The 24737-nt window shown below is 42.6% G+C and overlaps 2 protein-coding genes and 1 non-coding gene across 3 annotated transcripts in view; 2 read left to right on the forward strand and 1 right to left on the reverse strand.

The window, feature by feature from the left end:
* LOC132585047 (uncharacterized) overlaps nt 1–11536 on the forward strand; it is a 54632-nt gene extending 43096 nt beyond the window's left edge. Inside the window, exons 17-22 of the mRNA XM_060256855.1 lie at nt 6–168; nt 2879–3017; nt 4542–4695; nt 7424–7519; nt 7739–7882; nt 11489–11536. Coding sequence (XP_060112838.1) covers nt 6–168; nt 2879–3017; nt 4542–4695; nt 7424–7519; nt 7739–7882; nt 11489–11536 — 744 coding nt within the window. The remainder of the gene's footprint in view (nt 1–5; nt 169–2878; nt 3018–4541; nt 4696–7423; nt 7520–7738; nt 7883–11488) is intronic.
* LOC132589278 (U6 spliceosomal RNA) lies at nt 3390–3497 on the reverse strand. Its single transcript, XR_009556572.1, has one exon. It is a non-coding gene; the product is annotated as a U6 spliceosomal RNA (small nuclear RNA).
* An 87-nt stretch (nt 11537–11623) lies between the features above and the next one.
* LOC132585063 (coiled-coil domain-containing protein 162-like) overlaps nt 11624–24737 on the forward strand; it is a 53742-nt gene continuing 40628 nt past the window's right edge. Inside the window, exons 1-7 of the mRNA XM_060256856.1 lie at nt 11624–11831; nt 13606–13744; nt 14623–14743; nt 17541–17650; nt 22327–22476; nt 22626–22679; nt 22829–22996. Of these exons, the coding sequence (XP_060112839.1) occupies nt 11704–11831; nt 13606–13744; nt 14623–14743; nt 17541–17650; nt 22327–22476; nt 22626–22679; nt 22829–22996 (870 nt within the window). The 5' untranslated portion in view covers nt 11624–11703. The remainder of the gene's footprint in view (nt 11832–13605; nt 13745–14622; nt 14744–17540; nt 17651–22326; nt 22477–22625; nt 22680–22828; nt 22997–24737) is intronic.

The raw sequence follows: 24737 nt of genomic DNA on the forward strand, positions 1-24737 counted from the left end.
TTTAGGTTGGCTACAAAGCCCTGAGACTGACACTGCAAATTGTAGCAGCTTTCCATGACATTATTTCTTACATTTTCAGCTTTGCTCAACTAGGAAATGCTCCAAACTGCTTTGACTACTTCTGTCTTGAGCATCTAACTGCAGACTGGGGAGGGACTGAGCAGATTGGTTAGTAGCAGGTGCTCTGTCTTTAGAGAAGAGAGTGTCTTATTTTAAGTGTACATTTCAACAGAATATATATTTTGTGCTGTGTGTGTTAATTTAAAGAGGTAAATACATCCAAATTTTTAAAAAATCTAAGATGAAATCACATATACTGTTTCCCAATGAAGTTCAGTCTAAATAGATCAGTTTGTGACCAGCATTACTGGTAAACCGGAATGCTGTAGGATTACCAATACAATTCACTGTGGTCTGCAAAATGCTGCTTTATTAATTCTTTAAAAATTATGTGTTGGCTCTCATCCATGTCTATTGAAGCAATTTACTAAGTAAAATAGACATTAATACCAAGTTTAAAATACATTGCTTGGACACCTCAATGTGCCTTTCTTTCTTGGATCAGTAGAATAAAAGTTTGGGAGTGTTTTGTTATCAGTGGTGAAAGTGGACAGGTGAAATTCTGAAAAGACACTTTATTCTCATTCTCCAATCAGTATAGACTTCTATCAAAACACAATTTATGATTATACATATTCATTATTTATACAAATTGTATTACTAGAAAAAGAATAAAGTTGTGTAAAACAAATATTCCCTTCCTTCCCTTTCTTCCCACCATCCTTGCCCAAGAGGCAGAGGGGAATTCATGGGCACATGAGAAGGCTTACCCCCACTAGCCCCTCCCTTCTATTGTTCAGAGTATTGTGCCCCCACTCAAGCTGTGCCTTTTCACTTTCTACCCACAGCTTGAGTCACAGATGGGGCAGCAGACATGTGTCTTAATTTTCTCTTGAATTGAAAGAATTTTGTGGGATTTTTCCAGCTGTTGGGTTGTATCTGACTCAGAAGGGTGTTTTGCGTGTCCTAATGTATTTTCAAACAATGTTACTTTTATGCATATTTGCATCTGTGTATTCATTCATTTATTTACTTCAATTATAGCCCACCTTTCTCCCCAGTGAGGACCCAGAGTGGTTAGTATCATATACATTTTAAATTATTAGCCACCTTGGTGGCCCTTGTAACAGCAGTAAGGCAGCACACAAATTTTGTAAGTAAACATATCATTCTCTGAGTCCTCCCTTCTATATTTTACCCTCACAGTACCATTTCTCACTGGCTTTCATGGTGGGAGGCTGCTATTGAATGGTTGTGAGCAGGGCCTGGGTGAGTCATGCAAGTCTGGTGATAGAAAGTTGAGTCCCTGATGGTTGCTGGTAATCTTGGCCCAGATGAGTCCTCCCTCAAAGGTAGTCCATCAGCTGTAGTGACACAAATGCCTTCAAAATCCTTTCAGAAGGAAGGTCAGAGCAGGCCTGGTTCTTAGCCCAAGTAACCCAAGTAACTGCTTGGGGTGCCACAGTCAGGTGACCCCACCAATGGATCCCTGGGGCTTTGCTTGCTCCCAGCTGCTATTGGCACAGGAAGAGGCAAGAGGCATGCCTTGCATCTATTGTTGCCTCCTACTGCTGACTGGGTCTGAGACAAGCCCTTGAGGTCCCTCTATAGGGTTGCCAAGTCCAATTCAAGAAATATCTGGGGACTTTGGGGGTGGAGCCAGGAGACTTTGGGGCGGAGCCAAGAACAAGGGTGTGACAAGCATAATTGAACTTCAAGGGAGTTCTGGCCATCACATTTAAAGGGACTGCACATCTTTTTAAATGCCTTCCTTCCATAGGAAATAATGAAGGATAGGGCACCTTCTTTTGGGGCTCATAGAATTGGACCCCCTGGTCCAATCTTTTTGAAACTTGGGAGGTATTTTGGGGAGAGGCACTAGATGCTATACTGGATATTTGGTGCCTCTATCTCAAAAACAGACCCCCCAGAGCCTCCAATACCCACAGATCAATTCCCCATCATTCCCTATGGGAATCGTTCATGGAGGTGCATGATGGCTGTGGGGGTGGGGCTTCCCCCGCCGGCCAGCTGGCTGGGGGAGGGGGGAAGCCTGTAAAACCGGGGGATCCCCCTCTGGGACCTGGGGATTGGGAAGCCTATCCCTCTATGCCCCTAGCACTTGCCTGGCTTGCAGTCAAAGGCAATTCACAGGAAGAGACTTACTGCATACAGGCACTAGCTGGAGCTGATCCCCATGAGGTGCTTGCCATTTCTGTTGATATTCATTTGGCTCAGAAAGAGCTCATGTTGCTGCCAGTAGTTGGGGTAGGTAGCACAATGACTCTGGGACAGGCCTGATTTGCCTGTTTTGTAATTTTTGAAAGATGACAGTACATTTGAAGCCAGCTTCCTTCTATTATTCAGCCAAGTCTTAGCCTTGAACTAGAACAAAGATGGAATCCAGTAGCACCTTTAAGACCAACAAAGTTTTATTGGGAAATAAGCTTTCGTGTGTTAGAAAGCTAAATGCTAGAAAGCTAAATGCGGTACAGTTAGCAGTGCTACATATAGCTTGTGGGTAGGGTTAAGCATGCAAATCAGTACCTTACCCACCAGCTATATGTAACACTGCTATCTGTACCTTATTTCATTGTCTGATGAAGTGTGTGTGCATATGAAAGCTTACATTCTCAATAAAACTTTGTTGTTCTTAAAGGTGCTACTGGACTCCAATTTATTGCTTCAGACCAACACATCTGCCCACTTGAATTTAGCTTTGAACTGAATTAAGTAGAAGGTTTCAATTTGGAGACTGAAATGAATTTAACCAATAACTGCTAATGTACAATTGCCAATTCTCTATTTGGAATTCTAGGAATGGAGCTCCAAGAGCTACAGAAAATGATAGACAACCTTCATAATCCCTCAGATCCAAATGAAGTAGCCCAGATGCTGAGTTTGCACAGAGAAATTATTTTTCTGCAGTTCGATGCAGCTGTTAGACATTCAATGAGGTAAAAGACCAAGGCTGCTCACTTCTTCAGATCCTAGATTGACAAATAAGTTTATCAAAGGCTGGTTGAGGTTCAACATAAATCAAGAATCAGGATGTATAAAATAAAACCATAAAATAGAACTTGAAAATAGATACTCATAGTATTTAAATAAGGAAATTATATATTCCTGTGTCCATGCTCATTCCCACACTTTGTTTCCAAACATTCCATGCCCTGAAACTCAAAACTGCCATTCATTGGTGGAGATATCAGTAAGCATGGATAATATCACTTTGTCCTAAGAAATCACACATTATTGCTTTAGTTTTGAGCCACAATGCAGCAGGAAGTTTTGAGGTACACTTACAATTTGACCAGCCACCCTATGCCTAAACTATTAGAAATTCCAGATAGATAATTACTATCTTTTTTGCGGGGAGCATGCTAATCTTCTCTGTATCATTCCAATTTTAATATATATGCTGCCGAAGCAAGCACAGATAATTACTATCTGAGTACTAGGTTGTATCTACACTACAGAATTAAACTGTCATTTGCTTTCACCAGGGAATAATAGGGAATACAATTCTTTAAAGAAAATTTGTGTGAAATAGCAGAATTCTCAGCATGCTCACCAAACTACAATTCTGAGAATTGTAGTTTTAGGAGAAGAACCTGAGGAGTTATAAAAGCATAAAACTTTTTATAACTGCTTTATAACTTTTATAAAGTATTATAGTCCAGATATGCTTCCAGTAGTCTAATAAGGCATTGTAAGGACCTACTTTTTATCATCAGCATTCAGCTGATGAGTATCCTAGTGGAATGCATTCGGCAAGAAGAAGATTCTGCTTCAGGAAATGACAAATGGATTGCTGTGTTCACCTTAGGGAAGTGTGATCTCTCATTAAGACACATTTGTGTCATTTCCAGGAAGGCCTTGTTTGTTTGTTTTTTACAAAGTTCTATCTCACCTGTCAACTGTAGACTTTAAAAGAGGCCTCTAATAAAAAAGCACCAAAATACAATTCAATAAAACTTTAAACGTCATTCATTAAAATAGCATGTCCCAGTATCAGGACTGATGCATCTTAAAAGCTGGCAGCTCTATACAATTGCTTTTTAAAAGATAGGTTTATGGTGGTGTTTTAAAAAGCAAAACGGCCCCATGGCACAGAGTGGTAAAGCAGCAGTACTGCAGTACTGTGGTCTGAACTCTCTGCTCACGACCTGAGTTCAATTCTGGTGGAAGCTGGATTCAGGTAGCCAGCCCAAAGTTGACTCAGCCTTCCATCCTTCTGAGGTAGGTAAAATGAGTACCCAGCTTGCTGGGGGAAAAGTGTAAAAGACTGGGGAAGGCAATGGCAAACCACCCCGTAAAAAATCTGCCATGAAAACGTTGTGAAAGCAACATCACCCCAGAGTCGGAAACGACTGGTGCTTGCACAGGAGACCTTTCCTTTCCTTTCCTTTCAAAAACAAAGAAAATAATTGACGACATTAGGTTTTAAAATGTGATTATTATTTTTTGTGATCCTTCAGAAAAACATTTTTATCATCTGGAAATGTCTCTGCCTATCAGAGTGTTACAGACAGCATCTACCATGGGTTACCTCCACTAAGTAACTCTATTGTTAGAAGTGCTTTTGCTTCCCAGCTCCTGATTCCGCAGCTGCTAGATCCATATGGCCACAGAGTAAGTACAGAGGAGTTTCAAAGATTTTCCAGATTTTCCCCCATAGCCTTTTCCTCCTCATTTGTGTTGCTGTTCACTGTGCATGTCTCTGTCCTGAAAATGTCAAAGGGGGGGAAAGTGCAGTAGAAAAAAGAATAGTTTATTCTGTCATAGTGCCCTTATACATTTCTTCAGAGGAGTCTATAAGAATACAAAGAAAAACAAGAGCATGTGAAAAGTTCATAAATATATACAGACCCAAACAGGTATTATAGAGTTACAGTGTATAAATACATGGTTGGGAACACCATGGATCTAAATAAACCAAGTTTTCATTCAGAGGCTGTTGACTCTCTATTAAACTTTCCAGCTCTTGTATACCCTCAGAACTAATTTTGGGCAGGAGCTCACAGGAGCAGAGCTCCAGAACCTTTATATATGACTTGAATAATAATCTCAAGAACTTCCCACAGCAACAGAATTTTACAGAGAGAAATGCAGTACTCTGGCTTGGATTTTATCTCATATGAGAGATTACAGTTTGAGGCTCTCATTTAATCCATGAGGGACCAGAGTTTTCAATGTTAGGATCCACACCCTCTTTTTTGAATAGCCCTTTGTTCCTGTGGCATTCAGATTTGTAGATAGCTCAAAATGTAAGTTCTGTTGGATCATGGTTATGTTCCAGGAAATGCTGAACCAAGATGACACCTGTTTTTATTAAGATTAATGTTGCTTTTGTGTTCTGCAATGCCTAACGTAAGTTTCCTCAAGGCTTTGCCAACAGACAGGAACTTTTGATATTGAGAGAACTCTTCTGAGGTTTCCAAAGTTCCTGTCTGTTGGCAAAGCCCTGAATAAACTTATGTTTTACTTTACATCTGTTTTACTTTACATCCTGTTTTTACCAGCAGTGATAAAACTTCACCTACAATAGCAATAATTAAAGATATGATGTGAAGAAGATTCAGACTGAAACTTTAAATTCTCTTGGCTATTTGGGTGCCCTCCTTATGGCAACCAATGCTCTCCTTTCCTATGTCAGCTGCCTCCTCATAATGACCAGGTGGCCCAGTGCTTTTGCCAAGAGCAAATGCTGTCTGCCATTCCAAATTATGTTGGTATGGGTTGAGTAGTGGCATACAAAACTGAATTTTCTGTGCATTGTGTTAAGCCTAATAAACCCATTCATTATATGCTGGTAAATTTCATGGGCATAGAACAATGATTAGTATAAAGCAGGGGGATTTGCATACTGGTCCTTAGATATTGGTAAGAATCTAAGATCTTAGGCACATGTTTCAGCAAAATCCCATGGTAATCTTTCTTAGTGCGTACTACTTCAGATTACATTTTTGAATCCTCTTACGTATCATAAATATTTTGCTTCTAGAAAACTAGCAAACAAGGTAGAAAGGCTCCACACAAGCTTTCTTTCTCCTGTCCAAGTTTTCTACTTGCATTTTTATGTGAGGAGATACTATTGGTACGTTCACACTGCACTAAATCATGCGTTTTACATCTGGATTTTTGCTATTCGTACACAGTAAAAATCCGGATGCAAAACACATTATTTAATGTAGTGTGAACACTCCATATAAGATGCCATCTGTTCACATGATCTGAAGTGGTACAATCCAGGAAAGATTCTTAGCTAGGATTTCACTGGATGTGTATGTCTTCTCTAAAACAGCTATCAGGCCCGGCACTGAGGTTTCCAGTGCCACAGGCTGAAATTTGCCCCCCCCGCCCCCTCCTTTTTTCTTTTTCATAAACTTGTGCATGCAGCCCGATGACATCATGATGATGTCATCAAGCTGTGCGTGGCGCATGGGGCCCCCTTATTCTCGGCCCTCTCCTGCTTTGAAGCAGGAGAGAGCCGGGCACCCCCCCCCCACCTTGCCAAGGCTTGCAAAGTCTATGTCGCCCACCCCTCCAGGCTGATCCTTAAGCCCCCCTTCCTTCCCTCCATCATGGCACTACAAGCCAGACTGCACTCCCTCCCCACTGCTGTTGCCGCCACCGAGGCTGGTCCTTACCAGCTTTAATGTGCCTGCATGAGGCTTCTAAGCCTTTGAAGGGCCTGTGGGAGGAGAGTTCGCTCCCCCTCCTTCCTGAAACCTCCTTCCTGAAACCTATTGCGGGCCCTTCAAAGGCTTAGAAGCTGTGTGCAGACACATTGAAGCTGGTAAGGACCAGCCTAGGCTTGGCAGCGTGGGGGGGGGGCGCAAGGTGAGCGGAGCACAGCGCTGGCTTCCAGTGCTGCAAAGGGAGGAAGGGAGGAGGACGGCAGCAGGGGGAAGGGGCCAAGGGGCACAGTTGATCCTGACAGAGGGAGGGAGGCACCTCTGTGAGAGCCGGAACCCTAGACCATTGCCTAGTTCACCAACTCCCATGCGCCAGCCCTGATAGCTATAAAGACTAACAAGAATACTGGTGGAATTTGAAGGCATATCAGCTATGCTAGAGACACAGGGAGTGAAATCAACAGTACTAAATAGCTGGGAACCAGCTGATTGCCTCCCAGTGTCTCTCCAAATACCTGCAAACCAGTTCTCAAAGCCCAGTTGGAACAGCCACATAATCACTCATCTCTTTCATTGCAACAAGTTATTTACTGCCATTTTCTGTCTATCAAAGACTAGTGTATGCTTTATTACCAGTGGAGATTGGTTTAAGAATGCCAGAGTGTATCGTGAATTATTGTCATTTAATATTACATTACTGACCTAGCAATTCCTTGCTGCAGACCCTGAAGCTGTTTCCCTGGAGAGCATTCCTAGCAAATGGAGGTCCATTCCCCGTCACCATTAGCAATCTAAATCCCATAAATAATAATATGCAGGTAATGTATTTTTATCCCATTTTGTTTTTGCACATTTTCCAGTTATTTCTGACGTTTCTAGTGATGTTGCTACTGGACTTGAACAAAATAAATTCCTTGATATTACTTTCAGCGCTAAGAGGATTTTAGCCATCTTAATTTTCCTATACTATTATCAGCCTCTTATATAAATCTTTTCTAGTTGAATTCAATATTCTCAATGTCTCGCACCTTTTCTAGTTGTGTCTATGTGGTCTGAGTGATGAGGATCGAAGAGTTGCTCATGGGGAGCTGATTGGGATGCAGTTTGAAATGGAGGACATACTTTGGAATAATTATGAAGTTCTGAATGATCAGAGAGAATGGAGAACATCTTTTGCAAAGGCAAGAATATAAATAACAGCCCAACTCATTTATTTACTTAAGTTTTTTTAAACTAAAACTATCTTTATTTCTAGTGCTGTAAGACAACAACAATGATGTCTGGAACTAGGTTCATGTTAACAACAGTATTTAAATTCCTCAATTATATATATCACAAGGAACAAAAACTATGATACTCTAGGACTTTGATGCTGTGGATTTTAATGTGGTTCCTTTTCACACGAGCTGCTAATTTTAGCATGCAGTACACTTGAGACCCCCATTAGCTCTTCCCCAATAACCTCACTATTTCTAAGAGTTCTGGTGGAGTGGTCAGGGTCAGAGTCTTTTTTCCTGGCAGGGCTGCTTCGCATGGTCTTGTTAACTGTTTGTTTCTCTGTAGTGTTTCGTGGTTGACTCCTCTCCTCTCCCTGATGGTCAACTTCTTCCTGCCCCACTTCTCCCCTTAAATCTGGTAGCTCCCCTTTCTTACCCCGCTCCTCCTTCAAGGTACCACCTTCTTCACCGCAATGTATTTTTACTTCTAGAATCATAGAGTTGGAAGGGATCTCCAGGATCATCTAGTCCAACCCCCCTCACAATGAAGAAAACTAACAAATACCTCCCCCCACACCCCGAGTTAACCCTGCTCCATGCCAAAGATGCAAAAAAACCCCCAAACCCAATCCTCCAGGATCCCTGGCCAAACTAGCTTGGAGAAAATTGCTTCCTAACCCCAAAGTGGCAATCAGCATTTCCCTGGGTGTGTAAGAAAGAGGCATGAGAACTAAGCACTGATGCAGTCCTTCCTGCCCTTCCTCTCATGATCTGCCTAAGTTCACAGAATCAGCATTGCTGTCAGATGGCCATTTAGCCCAGGGGCCTCATTGTAGCTATGTAGCTCTGTTTAAAAACCTCCAAAGGAGAGCCCACCACCTCCTGAGGAAGTGTGATTCACTGAGGAACCGCTCTAATTGTCAGAAAGTTCTTCCTAATGTTTAGCCAAAAACTCTTTTGATTTAATTTCAATTGTCGGTTGTGATTCGACCTTCTGGGGCAACAGAAAACAACTCCGCACCATTATGTATATGACACCCCTTCAAATACTTGAAAATAGTTATCATATCACCTTTCAGTTGTCTCCTTTCCAGGTCTTTAAACCTTTTCCTCATAGGACTTAGTCTCCAGACTGCTCACCATCTTCATCGTCCCCCTCTGGACATGTTCCAGCTTGTCTATATCCTTCTTAAATTGTGATTCCCAAAACTGAACACAATACTCTAGGTAAGGTCTAACCAGAGCACCATCACATAATTTGGACACTTCACTGCTGACTCATGTTCAGTGTATGGTCTGCTAAGGCTGCAATCAACACACACTAAATAATGCACTTTCAATGCACTTTCCAACTGGATTTTGCCAGATCACACAGTAAGTGCATTATTTGGCATGTGATCGCAGCCTATGACCCCTAAATCCATTTTGCACATGCTACTGCTGAGACAAGTCTTCCCATCCTATAATTATGCATTTAATTCTTCCTACCAAAATGCAGAACTTTACATTTATCCCCATTAAATTTCATTTTATTTGTTTTAGCCCAGTTTTCCAGCCTGTCTGTATCCTGTCGTCTTTCTCTACTGTTAACAAAAGCTATGGGATCAGCAAAACTGCACAGCTCTTGGTGCACTACAAACTAAGAGGACTGTAGACGGGATTGTATATTTGAATGTTCCAGTGTAGAAAAATAACTCCACAGATTAATGATTCAATGAGAGCACTGATTTTAAAAAGGGTTTAGATATGCAGGTTTTAGTCATTTGGTATTGTTGTTTATAAGTATGGATAACAGTGAGATAGCTGCAGCTCTTTTATCTTTTTAAAAATATAATTCTTTTTATTAAAAGATAGAAAATACACTGATGTACAATTCTCAAAAAGTAGTTTGAGTATCTTATACTTGAATAGAAAAATAAGATCCCAACAGTAACTCATACATGAGGGTTTCTTAAGGTTGCCAATCCCCAGTTGATACAGAAAGAGATGGCTATACAGAAAAGTGATATTGTAACAAAAGGGGGAAAAAAGGATAAAAGCAACAACTGTTGATACAAGTCTTGGCTTGCTACTCTATATTTACAGCTTTACCTAGTGCATTGCAGCCTGAAGAAGGTGAATTAAATGGATCGTTATCTAGGCAATCCATTGCTGCTGCTGTTGCTGTAACATCAACCTTCTATTGTAATTTTGCCAATGTTAAAATCTGGCATCTAGTGTGTAGTGTTTTTCTGTCAATAATATTGATAATAAATTGTTTGTTTCAAAATATAGAGTAGCAAGCCAAGGCTTGTATCAAGAGCTGTTACTTTTATTCAGTTTTTTCCTTTTGTTACAAAATCCCCAGTTGATGGCAGGGGATCTCCTGGTTCCGAGGTCCTCCCCCCACTTCAGGGTTATCAGAAAGTGGGAGAGGGGTTTGAATGTCTGTTGGACACTCCATGATACCCTATGGAGACCATAGGGTATAATGGAGAATCAATCCATGGGTATCTGGGGGGGGGTTGTTTTTTGAGGTAGAGGCACCACATTTTTAGTATAGCATCTGGAGCCTCTTCATAAAAAACCTGCCAAGTTTCAAAAAGATTGGACCAGGGGGTCCAATTCTATGAGCCCCAAAATATGGTGCCCCCATCTTCCATTACTGCCAATGAAAGGAAGGGATTTAAAAGGAATGTGATGGCCAAAACTCCCTTGGAAGTTCAACTGTGCTTGTCACAACTTTGCACCTGGCTTCACCTGCAATGTCTCCTGGCTTCACCCATAAAGTGCCCAGATATTTCCTGACCTAAAAACAGAATATGTCTGAAAAAAAGAGGAGGTTTTTTTGTGTGTGTGTGATGGAAGGAAAATACCAGGGTCTGGGAGCTCACAGCTGAGGGAACAGCATCACATTTTATAGAAGTTGTCTGATTTTTAATTTTGAAAGTAATATTTCCATCACAACAGTGCCGGATTAAACCTGTAGAGGCCCTTAGGCAGTCAAAATCGGGGGGGGGGGGCCTTGCTAATTATCTCAAAGTGGGAGCACTTGCCCTGCTGCCCATGGCCCCCACTGCAGCCTGCAGGCACCTTCTCAAAAACCCCTTTGACAAAGCTGTGGGGAAGAGGCAAAAAGACAACACCAGCAGCCGCCCCACCAAACAAGTTGGGCAAAGAACAGCTCAGTTGCTGGCTGTGCATGCAGGCTCCGAGGGCTGCAAGCAGGGGGGGAACCGGGGGGAGGGGGGAGCCAGCCCAGGGACCCTAAAGGCGAGGAGGGCCCATAGGTCAGTGCCTACTTGGCCTAATTGTTAATCCAGCCCTGCATCACAGTTAAATGCCATTAAAGATGAGTTTAATTTTCCAGAACTGTGAAATTATTTGTTTTATAGCCATCATGAAAAAAAACTGAATTAGTTCTTTTTGAAATAATACACTGGGACAATTTGTACATATTCTCAGAAGAGCTAGATTCTGCAAAGCATCTTGCTAATTTATGAAAGAAATCTCTACACATTTTTTAGCCTTTGAACATGGGTCAAAGACTCAGTCTTTTGTTTTGCATCAGCTCTTTTATCTTTTAAACAGAAACTGTTCTACGTTTTCCATTTAAATGGCTTTGGGAAATTTTTATGACCTATAGCTTAGATTAATGCACAGGGGCTTAATATTCTGTTTCTAAAAATGATTTCTGATACATTTACCCATAACTATTTCAGCAAAGTTCAGGAAGACTTGCTGAAATAAGCAGAAAGCCTTCTAGAGTTCTGCTGGAAAAGCCTAATTCAGTGGCCTCATGTGCCATGTTGAAATCTTACCTGATATTATGGAAACAATTGGAAGTGACCAAGACAGAGTGGGGAAGACTCAAGCTGAAGGTTGATGATATCAACACAGTTCCTCTATACAAGCAGTTTTCTGAAGTATACAAGTAAGTTTCTTGTTGAAAAAGTATATGGACATACAGTGCAATCCAAAACAGTTACATCCCTCCTGTTTACTATCTGTTTTATGCTGTTAGCCACCTTGAGTCTGTATGGAATAGGCGGGATATAAATAAATGTAATGTAAATAAATATATAAATCTGTGCTTAGGCCAACTATAGCATGTGGCATTTCTGACTGATGGTAGATGCCAGACAATCCTTTTATCATCAGTTCAGCCTGTAAGGTGGGGCTCTCGAGCTGCTCCATCAAAAAACTTTCTCCTGTTGTAAATTAACATCATGGCGAAACCGCCCTTTCTGCTTGATATTCTAATTTTAGTATTTTACTAAAACATTTATATCCCATCTTTACCATTGCTGAATGCATAATTAAATATTTAATATCAGTAAGACCCCAAATTACTCCCATCCCAACCTAATAAAACCTAAAAAAAATGAGTCTCCCATGTATGTGCATTTTTTAAAAATGGGGGAGCATTCAATTGTACAGACTCCTACTAGAAGTCTCAGGTGGGGACAGAGCAGACAGTTTTCTATCTGGGCCTACTCTTTGTGAAAATTTAGGCTCAGTATCAATTTGGTTTAGTTTTTTAACCAGGATACCATTCACACAGTTAACTGAACTTTTGACTGTTAATGAACCTGTGGAAACAAAACTCATATGAACTATTTTGTTTACCACAATGCATAGCAAAAAATGGAGGGGGGAATGATAGGGAAATATATAGAAATGTATAAAACTAAGGGTATGAAAGAAGATAATTGCAAAATAATTAGGAGCTAGTGTCTTTTATTAATATATGTACAATATATTAATAAAAGAGAAGACCACTCGGGAGAGAGTGTCTTCTCCTGGGAAGGGGAATCTCCCTACCAGCTTTTGATGGTGTGCCACTTGCAAAGGCACCCAAGGTCAGAAGCTTGGGGGTGCTACTGGAACCTTCATTGACAATGGAGGTCCAGATAGTAGCAACTGCCAAATCCGCCTTTTTCCATCTTAGGCGGGCAAGGCAGTTGGTCCCTTTCCTCGACCACGGCGACCTGGCAATTGTGATCCACATTACGGTCACCTCGAGATTGGACTACTGTAACACCCTTGTCTCAAATCCGGAGACTGCAGCTTGTGCAGAATGCAGCTGCTAGGCTGTTATTGGGGCTCTCCATGCGGAAGCAGATATAGCCTGGGCTGCGGGAACTGAACTGGCTACCGATAATGTATTGGATTAGCTACAAAGTGCTGGTTATTACTTTTAAAGCCCTATATAGCCGAGGACCTGTCTACCTTAGGGACAGTCTCTTCCCATATGTTCCCCAGAGAATACTCAGATCAGGGACACAGAACCTGTTATTGATCCCTGGGCTGAGGGAGGCAAGATTGAAGACCACTCGGGAGAGCGCCTTCTCTATAGCGGTCCTCTATGGGTGGAACCAACTTCCGGAAGAAGTAAGAGCCTTGTGGGACCTTGTCCAGTTCCACAAGGCTTGCAAGACAGCTTTATTTCAACTTGCTTTTAATTGATAGCTACATATTAGGATACTCAAGAAGACTGAAGTTACTGGAATCTACTATCAGCACCAAATTGTTTTAATATGTTTTAATTGTTATACTGTTTAAGGTTTTAATGAGTTAATGCTCAATATTTGTAAATGTTTTTATTGTTGTATGCTGCCCTGAGCCTGCTTTGGTGGGGAGAGCGGGATATAAATCCAGTTAAGTAAATAAATAAATAAAATATATGTAACTGCATTTTTTCTTAGTGTTGAAATTCTTTACCCTGCTATAAGATCTGTAGCCATACATATGGGCCTAGAAGATGAATTCGAAGGATTTGTAACTACATCTCAGTGTATATTTCCCCTTAAAGAAACTTCAGAAGCTGAGCTCAAAACACAGCAGGTAAAGCAAAACAGAAGACAAGGTTGTATAGTCTGTAAAGCATAGACCAATATGTTTTCCTTAAAATATTAGAATCAATCCAACACTTGCAAGAGCTGTACTATGAATTTGAATATAAAGGTCTAAAATTGATTATCTGACTGTTTTGAAATAGCTGATCTTTAATTGTAATAAATTATTGGAATTGGATTATCAACTGATTATGAACTAAAGTACAGTCACAGGTCATTTTGTAGAAAAATAGGTGGTGGAGCTCATCCAGGGATTGTTATGCAGCTGTATGTACTATTCAATGGACACGGAGGTGGAACTCTCAGAAGGAGGAGGTGGAACTCTCAGAAAGGTTCAGGAGCTGCGCTCCTGTGAGCTCTCACTGAATTTGAGGTCTGAGTACAGTATATTCTTTTAACAAGACATCAACACTCCTTGATATCGAATCAGTTACTTAAGGGTCAACTGAATGTCTGTACTTATTAAACATTATATGATGACTATTATTAATAAATTCATGTATACCTCATCTTTCTCCCCAGTGGGTACCCAAAACAGGTTACATCATTCTCCTCTCCTGAGGTAGGTTAGGCTGCGAGAGTGTTATTGACTCAAGGTCACCCAGCAAGCTTCCATGGCATGAATGGGGATTCAAACCTGGGTCTTTAAGATATTAGTTCAACACTCTAACCACTACACCACACTGGCTCTCTGCTTTCTACACTACTCAGGCAAGGAAAAATTCTCTGTCAGCTGGAAGACATATGCCTAGCACAAGTGTTTTCCATCAAAAGTAATCCTGTACTCTGCCGTTGTGAATACTGAATGTCTGTTGTCTTTGTATCCTCTTGTCTTTCTAAAGTACATAAAATATCTTCTGGTTCTAGCTTAAAAAACTCTTGGAAAGTCTAGAAATACACATGATTCATGATGTGCAAAAGAAAATAAACAAGGAACTGACATTGGTTATGTCTGAAAAAGCAAGAGAAGAAAGAAACCTTCCTACTGGTAATGATTGTACATGGTTAATATCTTGCTCATTTTAATAAGGTCTATGTCAGGGGTGGCCAACGGTAGCTCTCCAGATGTTTTTTGCCTACAACTCCCATCAGCCCTAGCCAGCATGGCCAATGACTGGGGCTGATGGGAGTTGTAGGCAAAAAACATCTGGAGAGCTACCATTGGCCATCCCTGGTCTATGTTATCTTCTGCTAACTAAATCAAACGATAATCTGCAGCTTCATACCATGAACAGGGGTGGGGCAGCCTGTGCTTCTGAAATAGTGGATGTCAGTTTAGAATAACAACCGTTCTGCCAGTTCGACAAGGATGTATATTGTCACCCTGCTTATTTAATTTATATGCAGAGTACATCATGCCTGGCCTGGATGAAGCAGAAGCCAGAATTAAGATTGCCAGGAAAAACATCAACAACCTCAGATATGCAGATGACACTACTCTAATGGCAGAAAGTGAGGAGGACCTAAAGAACCTCTTGTTGAGGGTGAAAGAGGAGAGCACAAAAGTAGGCTTGAAACTCAACATCAAAAAAACTAAGATCATGACATCTGGCCCCATCACACCTTGGCAAATAGAAGGAGAAAACATGGAAGTAGTGACAGACTTCACATTTCTGGGATCCAAGGTCACTGCAGATGGTGACTGTAGCCATGAAATTAAAAGACGTTTGCTCCTTGGGAGGACAGTTATGGCGAACCTGGGCAGTATAATAAAAAGTAGAGACATCACCCTGCCAACAAAAGTCTATATAGTCAAAGCGATGGTATTCCCAGTAGTAATGTATGGCTGTGAGAGCTGGACCATAAGGAAGGCTGAGCACAGAAGAATAGATGCTTTTGAGATGTGGTGCTGGAGAAGACTCTTGAGAGTCCCTTGGACTGCAAGAAGATCAAATCAGTCAGTCCTAAGGGAAATCACTGGACTGTTCACTGGAAGGTCAGATGCTGAAGCTGAAGCTCAAATACTTTGGCCACCAAATGAGAAGGGAGCACTCCCTGGAGAAGATCCTGATGCTGGGAAAGACAGAAGGCAAAAGAAGAAGGGGATGGCAAAAGATGAGATGGCTGGACAGTGTTACTGATGTAATAAACACGAATTTGAGCAGACTTCGGAGGATGGTGGAAGACAGGAGGGCCTGGCGTGACTTTGTCCATGGGGTCACAAAGAGTCGGACTCGACTGTGCTACTGAACAACAACAACACACCAGAATGCTTTAGAGACAGGATGCACAGCCTCTAAGTAAAACAAAAAAACCCACCAGAACACAGGAGCTTACTAGTACTTTTAAACAACACATATGCAATACATATGTAGTTGGAAAAGTGAATTTTTATGTGAATTGAGTGATATCATAACCGATAGTCTTAAGGTATTTAGACAAATGTTAGTCCACAGTGAAACATACAATATTTGTGCTTGTTGGAAGGAGATTCACAGTTGTGCCTGGATTGGGGACCAGCCCATGAGAGGAAGAAGAGAAAAGGACAGCACAGACACACCCTGCTAGGGAGAATCAGGCCACAACTTTATTGATTATATGTTCCTCTGGTCCTGGTGCAGCATATGCTGGAGACAACAAGTGTAGCTGATAGCCCAGCTGCTGTCAGCATCTTCCCCAACCTGTCTGTTTGGGTAACTGAGGGAAGAGGGCTGGTACCAGGGCTGGAAGCAGCAGAAACTATTTCTATCTGTTGCCATCCTCCTGGGGATGTGTTCAATGCATTGGCACCAAGGTTGGCTGTCATGCACTCCTTCTCTCCAAGCCCTTTAAGGGGATCCTCTTTTTAGTCCTGCCAAGAGCCCACTGTGTACAACCTGCACTGTGTTTCCCAGCCAATGCCTCAATGTCAGCAGCCAATTTTGACGGTTATGGTTTTTTAAACTGAACAATCATGCATACACTGGATATGGGGAAGGTGAAAACCCCATTAGAGCCAGGGTAAAAAAAAAAATTCTGGTCCTGTTAACCCGTGAGCCCTTGCAGACATAGCAAAGGATGGTTAGCCACATAGAAAATACCCTCTGAAAGCATGGGGTTGGAGGGGGTAGGTCTTTCCTGGGAGAGAAATTCTAAATGCCAAGTGCAACTCAGCACCTTCAATATAGGCTACAGACCAGAAAGAAGCCCACAACCTCCAAGTCCACCGCCCTGTCCTTCCCAGTGATGGGCTGGCCCCTGGGAGTGGGCTGCTTGAGGGCTACCTGGCTGACAGCCAATGCTGGGCCCAACTGTCCAGCCTTGTCTCCCTCTCCTGGCACAAATGCTGCTCCAGTTTAAGACTGAGAACTAGACTTTTACAAACATTTTTTTTCAAGTGTGTGTGTGTGTGTGTTGGCGGGGGTGGGGGGAGAATCCCCCAGTCTATATGGTGCTTTCCTGTACATGAATATCCTGCCTTCTGGAGGCAATTGCCATTGGGAGCATTGAAAGCAGCCTCAATAGCAGTGCTACTTTATGATAGGGTATGAACTTTCGAGAGACAGACTCATGGAAGTTCATTCCCTACTACAAATATTGCTAGTCTTTAAGGTGCTACTGAACTCTTACTCTTTTGTATTGCTGCAGATAGACTAACATGGCTACCCATCATCTTGATCTAGAACTATTTCATATGCACCAATACCAATGATTTCAAGGAAATTTTATTCAAGTAATTGGTGTTGAAGATTGAAACTTCCATAATTCTCTTATTCTGAAAATTGCTGATGAGAATTTCTGATTGAAACTTCCATTGTTCTCTTATTCTGAAAATTGCTGATAAAATTCTTTTCTTATTCTTTCAGAGCTCTGGAAACATCACACCATGCAAGAAAACTTCTCAGTTACTAGGCCAGAAATAGCTGAGTCATTTATTCAGAAGCTAATGGAAAATCACCATGAAACTGATGCAGAGGTACTCAGGTTATATTTCTTTACTAGAGATTCAACTCTCATATAGCAAGACCATTTTAAGAAGTTATAGAGGTCATGACAGAGCAGAACAGAAACTTCTAATTAATTAAATTGATATTAATTGACTACTATAATGAACAGAAAAGCAGTAAAGAGTCAAGTAGGACTTTAAAGACTAATAGGATTTATAGGCATGGCATGAGCTTTCATGAGTCTCTGCTCCCTTCTTCGGAAAAGCAAGGATGGCAAAAAGGGAGATTAAATACACACAAGTGAGGACCTGAAAAGAATTTATGGGAAGGGGGAATTCCCATTCCCCCTACCTTTGCTTCCTCCCCTCTCCCCCCACCCCTTCTGTCATCCATGCCTTCTCCCCTTTTTCCCTCACACCCTTCCTCCACCCTTTCTCTGTCACTCTTCCACTCCTCATTCTTTCTCCTCACCATCACTGTCATTACCCCCCATAACTGGGCTGCTCCCCCCTTTCTTCTGGGATGGAGTGAAGACTTTCAGGAGCAGCGGTTTTGGCAGCAGGTGGGAGGATGCAGGATGTAGGCTTCCCCCCTTTATTGCCAAACTGTCCACCTCCAGGCTAGCTGCTTCAGCAGCATTTCAGGAATGGGGGAAGGTAGAGGCAAAGGCTCCCCTTCTTCCTCACCAATCTACCCTGTAATGTACTGAGTGACGAGACGTGTTGAAAGCAACATACTTTATTGGCAAGTACATCACAAGAGAGAGAAACACGGGCCGGGCCCCGGTTATATACATACCCCGAAACAACCCTCTGTCTGGCCAGGTCCAATCCTAGCCAGTTAAACTTCCCGCCACAGATCTTGATTGGCGGGGCGTATTAGCGAGCTACATCCGGGGACCAGTGGGCTTCCACTGGTCGCCTCTGTAGCGTTCACTATGTTGTAACATCAAGACTGAAATGCAAGACATAACATACCCATTTCCAGGCCAGGCAGTGGTTCCTCCTTATATGCCTAAGACATCCCCACCTCACTGCTTTTCCCAGGCTTCATAGCAACTGCAGCATGTCCTCCTTGCCCACGTGCCCACTACTACCTCCCTGCTGTGAGGCAGGGCTCACAGTGGTTCCTCCTTGCTTGCCTGAAGCACAGCTGCCTCACTGCTTCTCTTGGGCCTTGTGGCAACAGCAATGGTTTCTCCTTGTCCACTTGCAGTGCCACTGCTGCATCACTGTCAGAGTGGCAGCAATGGTGGGGCTTGTGGCAACAGTCATGATTCCTCCTCAGAGACTGTGCCTCCACCTCAGAGGTAGTTGAGATGTGGAACAGGCACCAGCAGTTCTGCACAAGCTCAGAGAGGTTTGCTGGGGGGGAGATTAAAGCTCCCCTGTTTCAATTTGGGTAAGTTTTAGATTTTTCTGCTAAGGGCAAGTTTGCAGTGTAAGCCAAAATGCCCTCAAAACGAGGTTGGGGAATTAGTTTAATGGACACTTGGCTTTAATAGGAATCTTTTTTATCTATGTATACCAGGCTCAACCATTCAGAGAGTGATGCTCAATAAATGGACTCTAATTTAATAAAACCAATTGTAATTTATTTGAAATAATAGTTCTTTCACACAAGGTACAAAAACAATCACACATTCACACAGATCTAAAGAAATATTGAGAGATCGATAGGGGTAACATATAAGGATGGACATACAGGGTGATACTACCTCTCGCAGACTCCAAGGAAGACTCCGATGGCGACGAATGAGGGAATGGGGGATGGACCCGAAACTGATCAGGAATCGGGGATGGATCTATCCAGCGGGATATGGGGGTTGCTGAATAGAGAGCACACCTGTGGGTAGCTAGTCCACAGGTTATATAGAGTCACCTCAGTCCTGAGGGGATGGGAGGTGACGGGGAGTGGTAATGGGAGGTTCCGCTGATGACCAAGAAGGCTGGACATCGGCTGGACCAATGGCGAGTCCATGGCGACACCTGATTGGGTGTATGCTTCAACCAATGAACATCTCCTTCATCCTGGGCATCCTGGAAACTTCCAAGTTGCGACAGGGCCTGGGGCGGCTCCGGTGATTGGGATGAGAGGGGATTATCTGGGAAGCTGACAATAGGGAATCAGATATGGACCTAGGTATCCCGGTGTAGACGAAAGGGTTTGGAGGTAGCAGGAGAGATCCTTCCTCTTTCCTACCATCTCCTGGGTGAGGACTGTTGTTCAGGCTATCACTGCGTAATTAGGATCAACAGTTGAACCATTAATCCATTCATAAAACAGATGGGTTGCTTGTGGGCTAGGAATGACTCAAGGTGTGTACGTGAGGTTCCCACTAAGAAGGAATGAAGCCCAACCAGGCAGGAAGATGGCTACAAGTGGTGTTAGCGAAACACAGTGGCTTCCATGCTTAGCGCTTCAACACCGGTCGCCTGGACAGCTCTGTGGCGGCGTAGCCTCCTCCTCGCCATGGCGGGCTCCACGCGGTAGCGGGGAAACGTCCGTGTGCGTCTGCAGACACTCTGTGCCTGTCTCAAGCACTAATATACTTGATGGTTGGCACACATGAGTCTTACATGGTTCCTGGATAGCTTTACTCGCATTCACTGGCCAGGCGGATGCAAGCTCACTTCTCCAGGCGCCCTGGCAACCATGTTTGCGACAGAGGGGTCATTTTCTCACAGCAGGAAAATCTTCTTGCTCTCCATCTGGCCCTGATCTGCATTTCTGAAGATCAAGGCACATTTGACCATTAGATTATATGCATGTGCGCGCGCACACACACACACACGCAAGATACAATGCAATGAAATAAAAATTACACATCCTGAATGCAAAAACGCAAAATCCTGAATGCAAATGCAAAAAACAATTCTGAGCAGAAAAAGTTATGTTAACTAGATGTTTCCTCCCATGGCTAGTCAAAGTAGAATTCACTCCTGAATGTATGTATCATGTTCCTGAGGGGGAAAGGTAAAGGATCAGTGGAAAGAGAAGGTATTATAATGAAGATGGTAAAAAGGGACAGGTTGATTAGACAGGCTGGAAAGGATAGGATCAGGCTTAAAGTAGAAGCAAGTGGGCATAGCATGAGATTCTGGAGTATTAGTAAGAACAGGTGGAGTAAGAATGTAACTACAGGGAAGAGGTGGTGGGAGAAATGTAGCATGATTCCTGAGGCTGGTTAAAAGCAGAAGGAAAAAGCAAGTAGAAGAGGAGCTCCAGGAGAGTGAGGAGGTGAGGAAGGCCAAGTGTGGGAATTAGAGATAAGAATATGGGGAACTGTGCTGGCATGAGAAAGACAGACAGAGGGAGATGAGGATCAGGAGAGAGATTCATATGTTACCCAATCCTGAAGTGTGAGCATTGTCAAGAATGCTTGTGGAGGGACAACCCCGAGCTGAAACTGAACCTAACTAGGAGTACTAAGTGGAATTTTTTGTATACTCCAAAGCTATGCTCTTCTCTACCTTGGTGGGAACAAAAATGTTTCCCTGGTTTGTATTGTTCAGAATGCTTGATGAGTAGCTTGGAATGTCAAGCTATTGTCCAATCATTCATTTTGGTCTAGATATGGGGAGATCCCATGGAGTCACAAGACAAGCTCCTGATGGAAGGGTGTGACATTTCCCTGGCTGTCTCTTTGTGGGAGCATTTTGTTTCACAATTCCAATTGTGATTCTCTAGTTTGATCAAAAATATTGTCTGCCTACGCCTTTGACTTTGTGGGCACAATGGGTTGAGGTGGGGGACGGTAACATACATTGCTCAAGCTGTGTGGTATCAATATGTAACATGTGCTAGATCAGCTTGTGTTGGTGTCTGAAAACATTGATGGGAAGCATTTTGTTGCAGGAGTTTCAAATTTGAGTAGATGGATTATAAACTGATTCTACATATAGCAAGCTGTGTAATATAGGGATGCCTGCAAACTTCTATGAAGTGTGGTAGTAGAGTGTGATATGCATAGCACAGATGCATATGAAGGACAGTGGGGTTTCACAACCACCAATGCCCAGATTTAACTGTTTATAATCAAGCAAAGGTCTAACTTTCTGCTGAAGCTAGTGATGTCTATTCCTGTGGGTTATCCATACAATACTGAAATTTCTAGGAGCCATTCCTTATAGTTTTGTTATACAAGCCATATTCTTAAATTGGCCCCATGTTATGTACTTACTGTACTTAGGTAGTTGTTGTTGCTTGAACAGGGAATAAAAGGGAGAATGTAAAATATACTTTGCCTATCCAATGAGAAAAGAAGGGGAGGTCTGCAGTGTTGAAATTCTTGAAGATATTGGGGGAAGGCAGTCTTTGGGTGAGACTTTAAGCCAAACAAGACATGTCACTCTCTTCTACAACTAGTTATTTGACTTGTTAACATATAAGGCTATAATAACATAAGGCTGAGCCCTGTTGAAAATGGTAATCTAACATTATTTTAAAGGTTGTTATTGTTATTTCTCTGTTAATGATAATTGTGAAATTTGGATGTAGTTGCACCATATAAAGTATAGTAGCCTATATATCACAGTGGTTGTTCTTTGTACCTACCTGGCGGTTGGCAACCCTACATCAAATGTTTGAGGTGTATTCTGTAAGATTAGTGAAAAATCACTGAAAGCAGCACACCTGCAAAGCAACATACTTCTGAGAAAACTACCATTTGGACTGTTATTTTCTGGGGCAATTTTTTTTCCAGATCACCATTGGAAAAGACCACTTACAAAGATGCCTCACTGCTCTAGGTTGTGACATCATGGCCAGAGAGCGCAGCAACTTTGAGACCTACTCCATGTTCTATGAAAATATCCTCCAGCAGCAGCAGCAGCTACTGTATCATAAAGAACAAGTATTCTCATGCTATTGATTTCATGCTGGGAAAGGGAAATGTGTTGCTCTAATTCCTCTTCCTTGGAAGAGATTTGCATGGTTGTACTAATCAGTAGAAAGATGGTAATTTTTCATGGAGATGGAAGATGCTTTTTAATTCTCTTTCAGGAAATGAATGCAACAGAAGACAAAAGCAGAAATGCCGAGTTCGGGCTTAGTCAGGTGGGTGGCTGTGTTATTTTTCCCAGCCAAACCCAGGAAGGTCTCTTGTTGCTAGTTATATGTACACACTCAAAGGAGTGTTTTAAACCATAATTATGAATTTAGAGAGAGGTACATAGTTTTTATTGCATTTTCTCTTCGTTATTTAGGTAGCAGAACTGAGCCATGAGATGATCATGGAAATAACAGTCCTGAGAGCCAGATTTGCTGACCTACATAGAGAAGACGACCACTTCAAAGAACAAATAAGAAAAGAAGCACAACAGGATTATAGCGCATTAGTGCAAAGTTTATTTTTGATGTGTTTGCAACTGAAAGTAAGTACACAGTGGGCATGTGTGTGCAAAATGTAAGACAACTTAGTCTGCTTATTCATAGACAGCCATGGTGAAGAGGGTAGGGAAGGCAAAAAATATTTGTTAGATTTTGTTAACACTTTCCTTGGACCCAGCCCAGCCCTGGACAATAGGCCCTTTACACAAAATTATCCCACCTTTCAGATACTGTTCCACTACATCTCCTATGCCTCTCACAGTTCTTTCCATCTTCTTACCACTTCTCCCCTCCACTCATTTATTTTCCATACCGTGGTTGTCTCTGCCTAATACCTATGCCACCAGTGAAAATAGCATTTGGCTAGTTGAATGCCAAATTCTACTCTGGTGTCTTGTTTCAATGGTTTAACTAGAAGCTCTTTTAGAGAAACTGGGAACAGATATCCTCTATTTACACAGTTCAAATGTCAGTGGTAGGGGTGTGCAAAAAAAAAAAAATCGGAATTAATCGGATTCGGAAATATACCGGGCAAAAAAATTCAGAATACTGTATATTTCCAAATACGGATACTTGGAATAGCCACATATACGGCAGATGTGCGGCTATTTCCGAATATATGGCCCCATTATACCCTAGGGCCGTTGAAATCAATGGCAAAATAGGGTATATTGGAAGCTGCTTGGAGGGGAGGGGGTTTGAGGGAGAGCCCCCAAATTTGCAGGGGAACCCACAGGGGACTCTCCCCTACAAAACCTCCAAGTCCCAAAAAGATTGGGCCAGGGGCACAATTCCTGGGGCACCCAAAGCCAAACCTAACTTCACACCAGAGAATCTCTATAGGACCCAAATGTACTACATCCATCTATATGAACCTTGCTGGCCTGGAACCAATATAAACCCAGTTGCCAATGCCAACGTCACTGCCACACAAAACACAATCTGCTCAAGCTCTGCTCTGCAGACCTGGCTGCAGCAAACCCAGATGCCAGCTCCCCAGCTCTGCCCCAAACAACATGGGGAGAGCTGGCCAAGCACAACAAGCATGCTGGTTCTGGGTCTCTCACCCAGATGCCAGCTTCCCTGCCACAGAACACACAATCTACAGATGCCAGCTCTCCAGCCCTGCCTCAAACAACGTGGGGAGAGCTGGCCAAGCGCAACAAGCATGCTGGCTCTGGGTCTTTTACCCAGATGTCAGCTTCCCTGCCACAGAACACACAATCTACAGATGCTAGCTCTCCAGCCCTGCCCCAAACAACACAACTCTCAAACAAGAGAAGCGGTGGACCACACCTAGCTCCACATCATTCTGTATCTAACACAAAGCAAGAAGCATTTAGACTTACCTTGAGTGATGGATGGTTGGCTGTCCAGGCTCTTTTACGTTACCCAGGGTGCACCACGAGGAGGCAAGCCAGAGTTGCACCCCAAATGAGGAAGATCACTTGGAGGGCCTCAGATTGTGTGAGAGGAAGGCAACCATTCGTTCTCTCTCAGCTCAGCAGCAGCACACCAGCTATCACTATTCCATTAGAGGGACCTCAGCATTGGTATGGCTGCTGGCTGCCTGTCATCATCACTGGCACCTCCCTCTTTCATCCTCCTGCCCCTGAAAAAAAAAACTGGGTTATCCTGGCTGGGCCTGTTGGTGCTGTCAGTTACAGTTGGGGGCTGCAATGGCCCTTTCAGTATTATTAGGCATGTGTGGATGGGGATTGGGGAAATTTGGATTGCTTTGCAGATTTTAAACCAGCATTCACTTTTGGTTTGGGGATGGATGAG

This window comes from Heteronotia binoei, chromosome 1, assembly GCF_032191835.1.
Source record: "Heteronotia binoei isolate CCM8104 ecotype False Entrance Well chromosome 1, APGP_CSIRO_Hbin_v1, whole genome shotgun sequence".
Taxonomy (NCBI): Eukaryota; Metazoa; Chordata; class Lepidosauria; order Squamata; family Gekkonidae; genus Heteronotia; species Heteronotia binoei.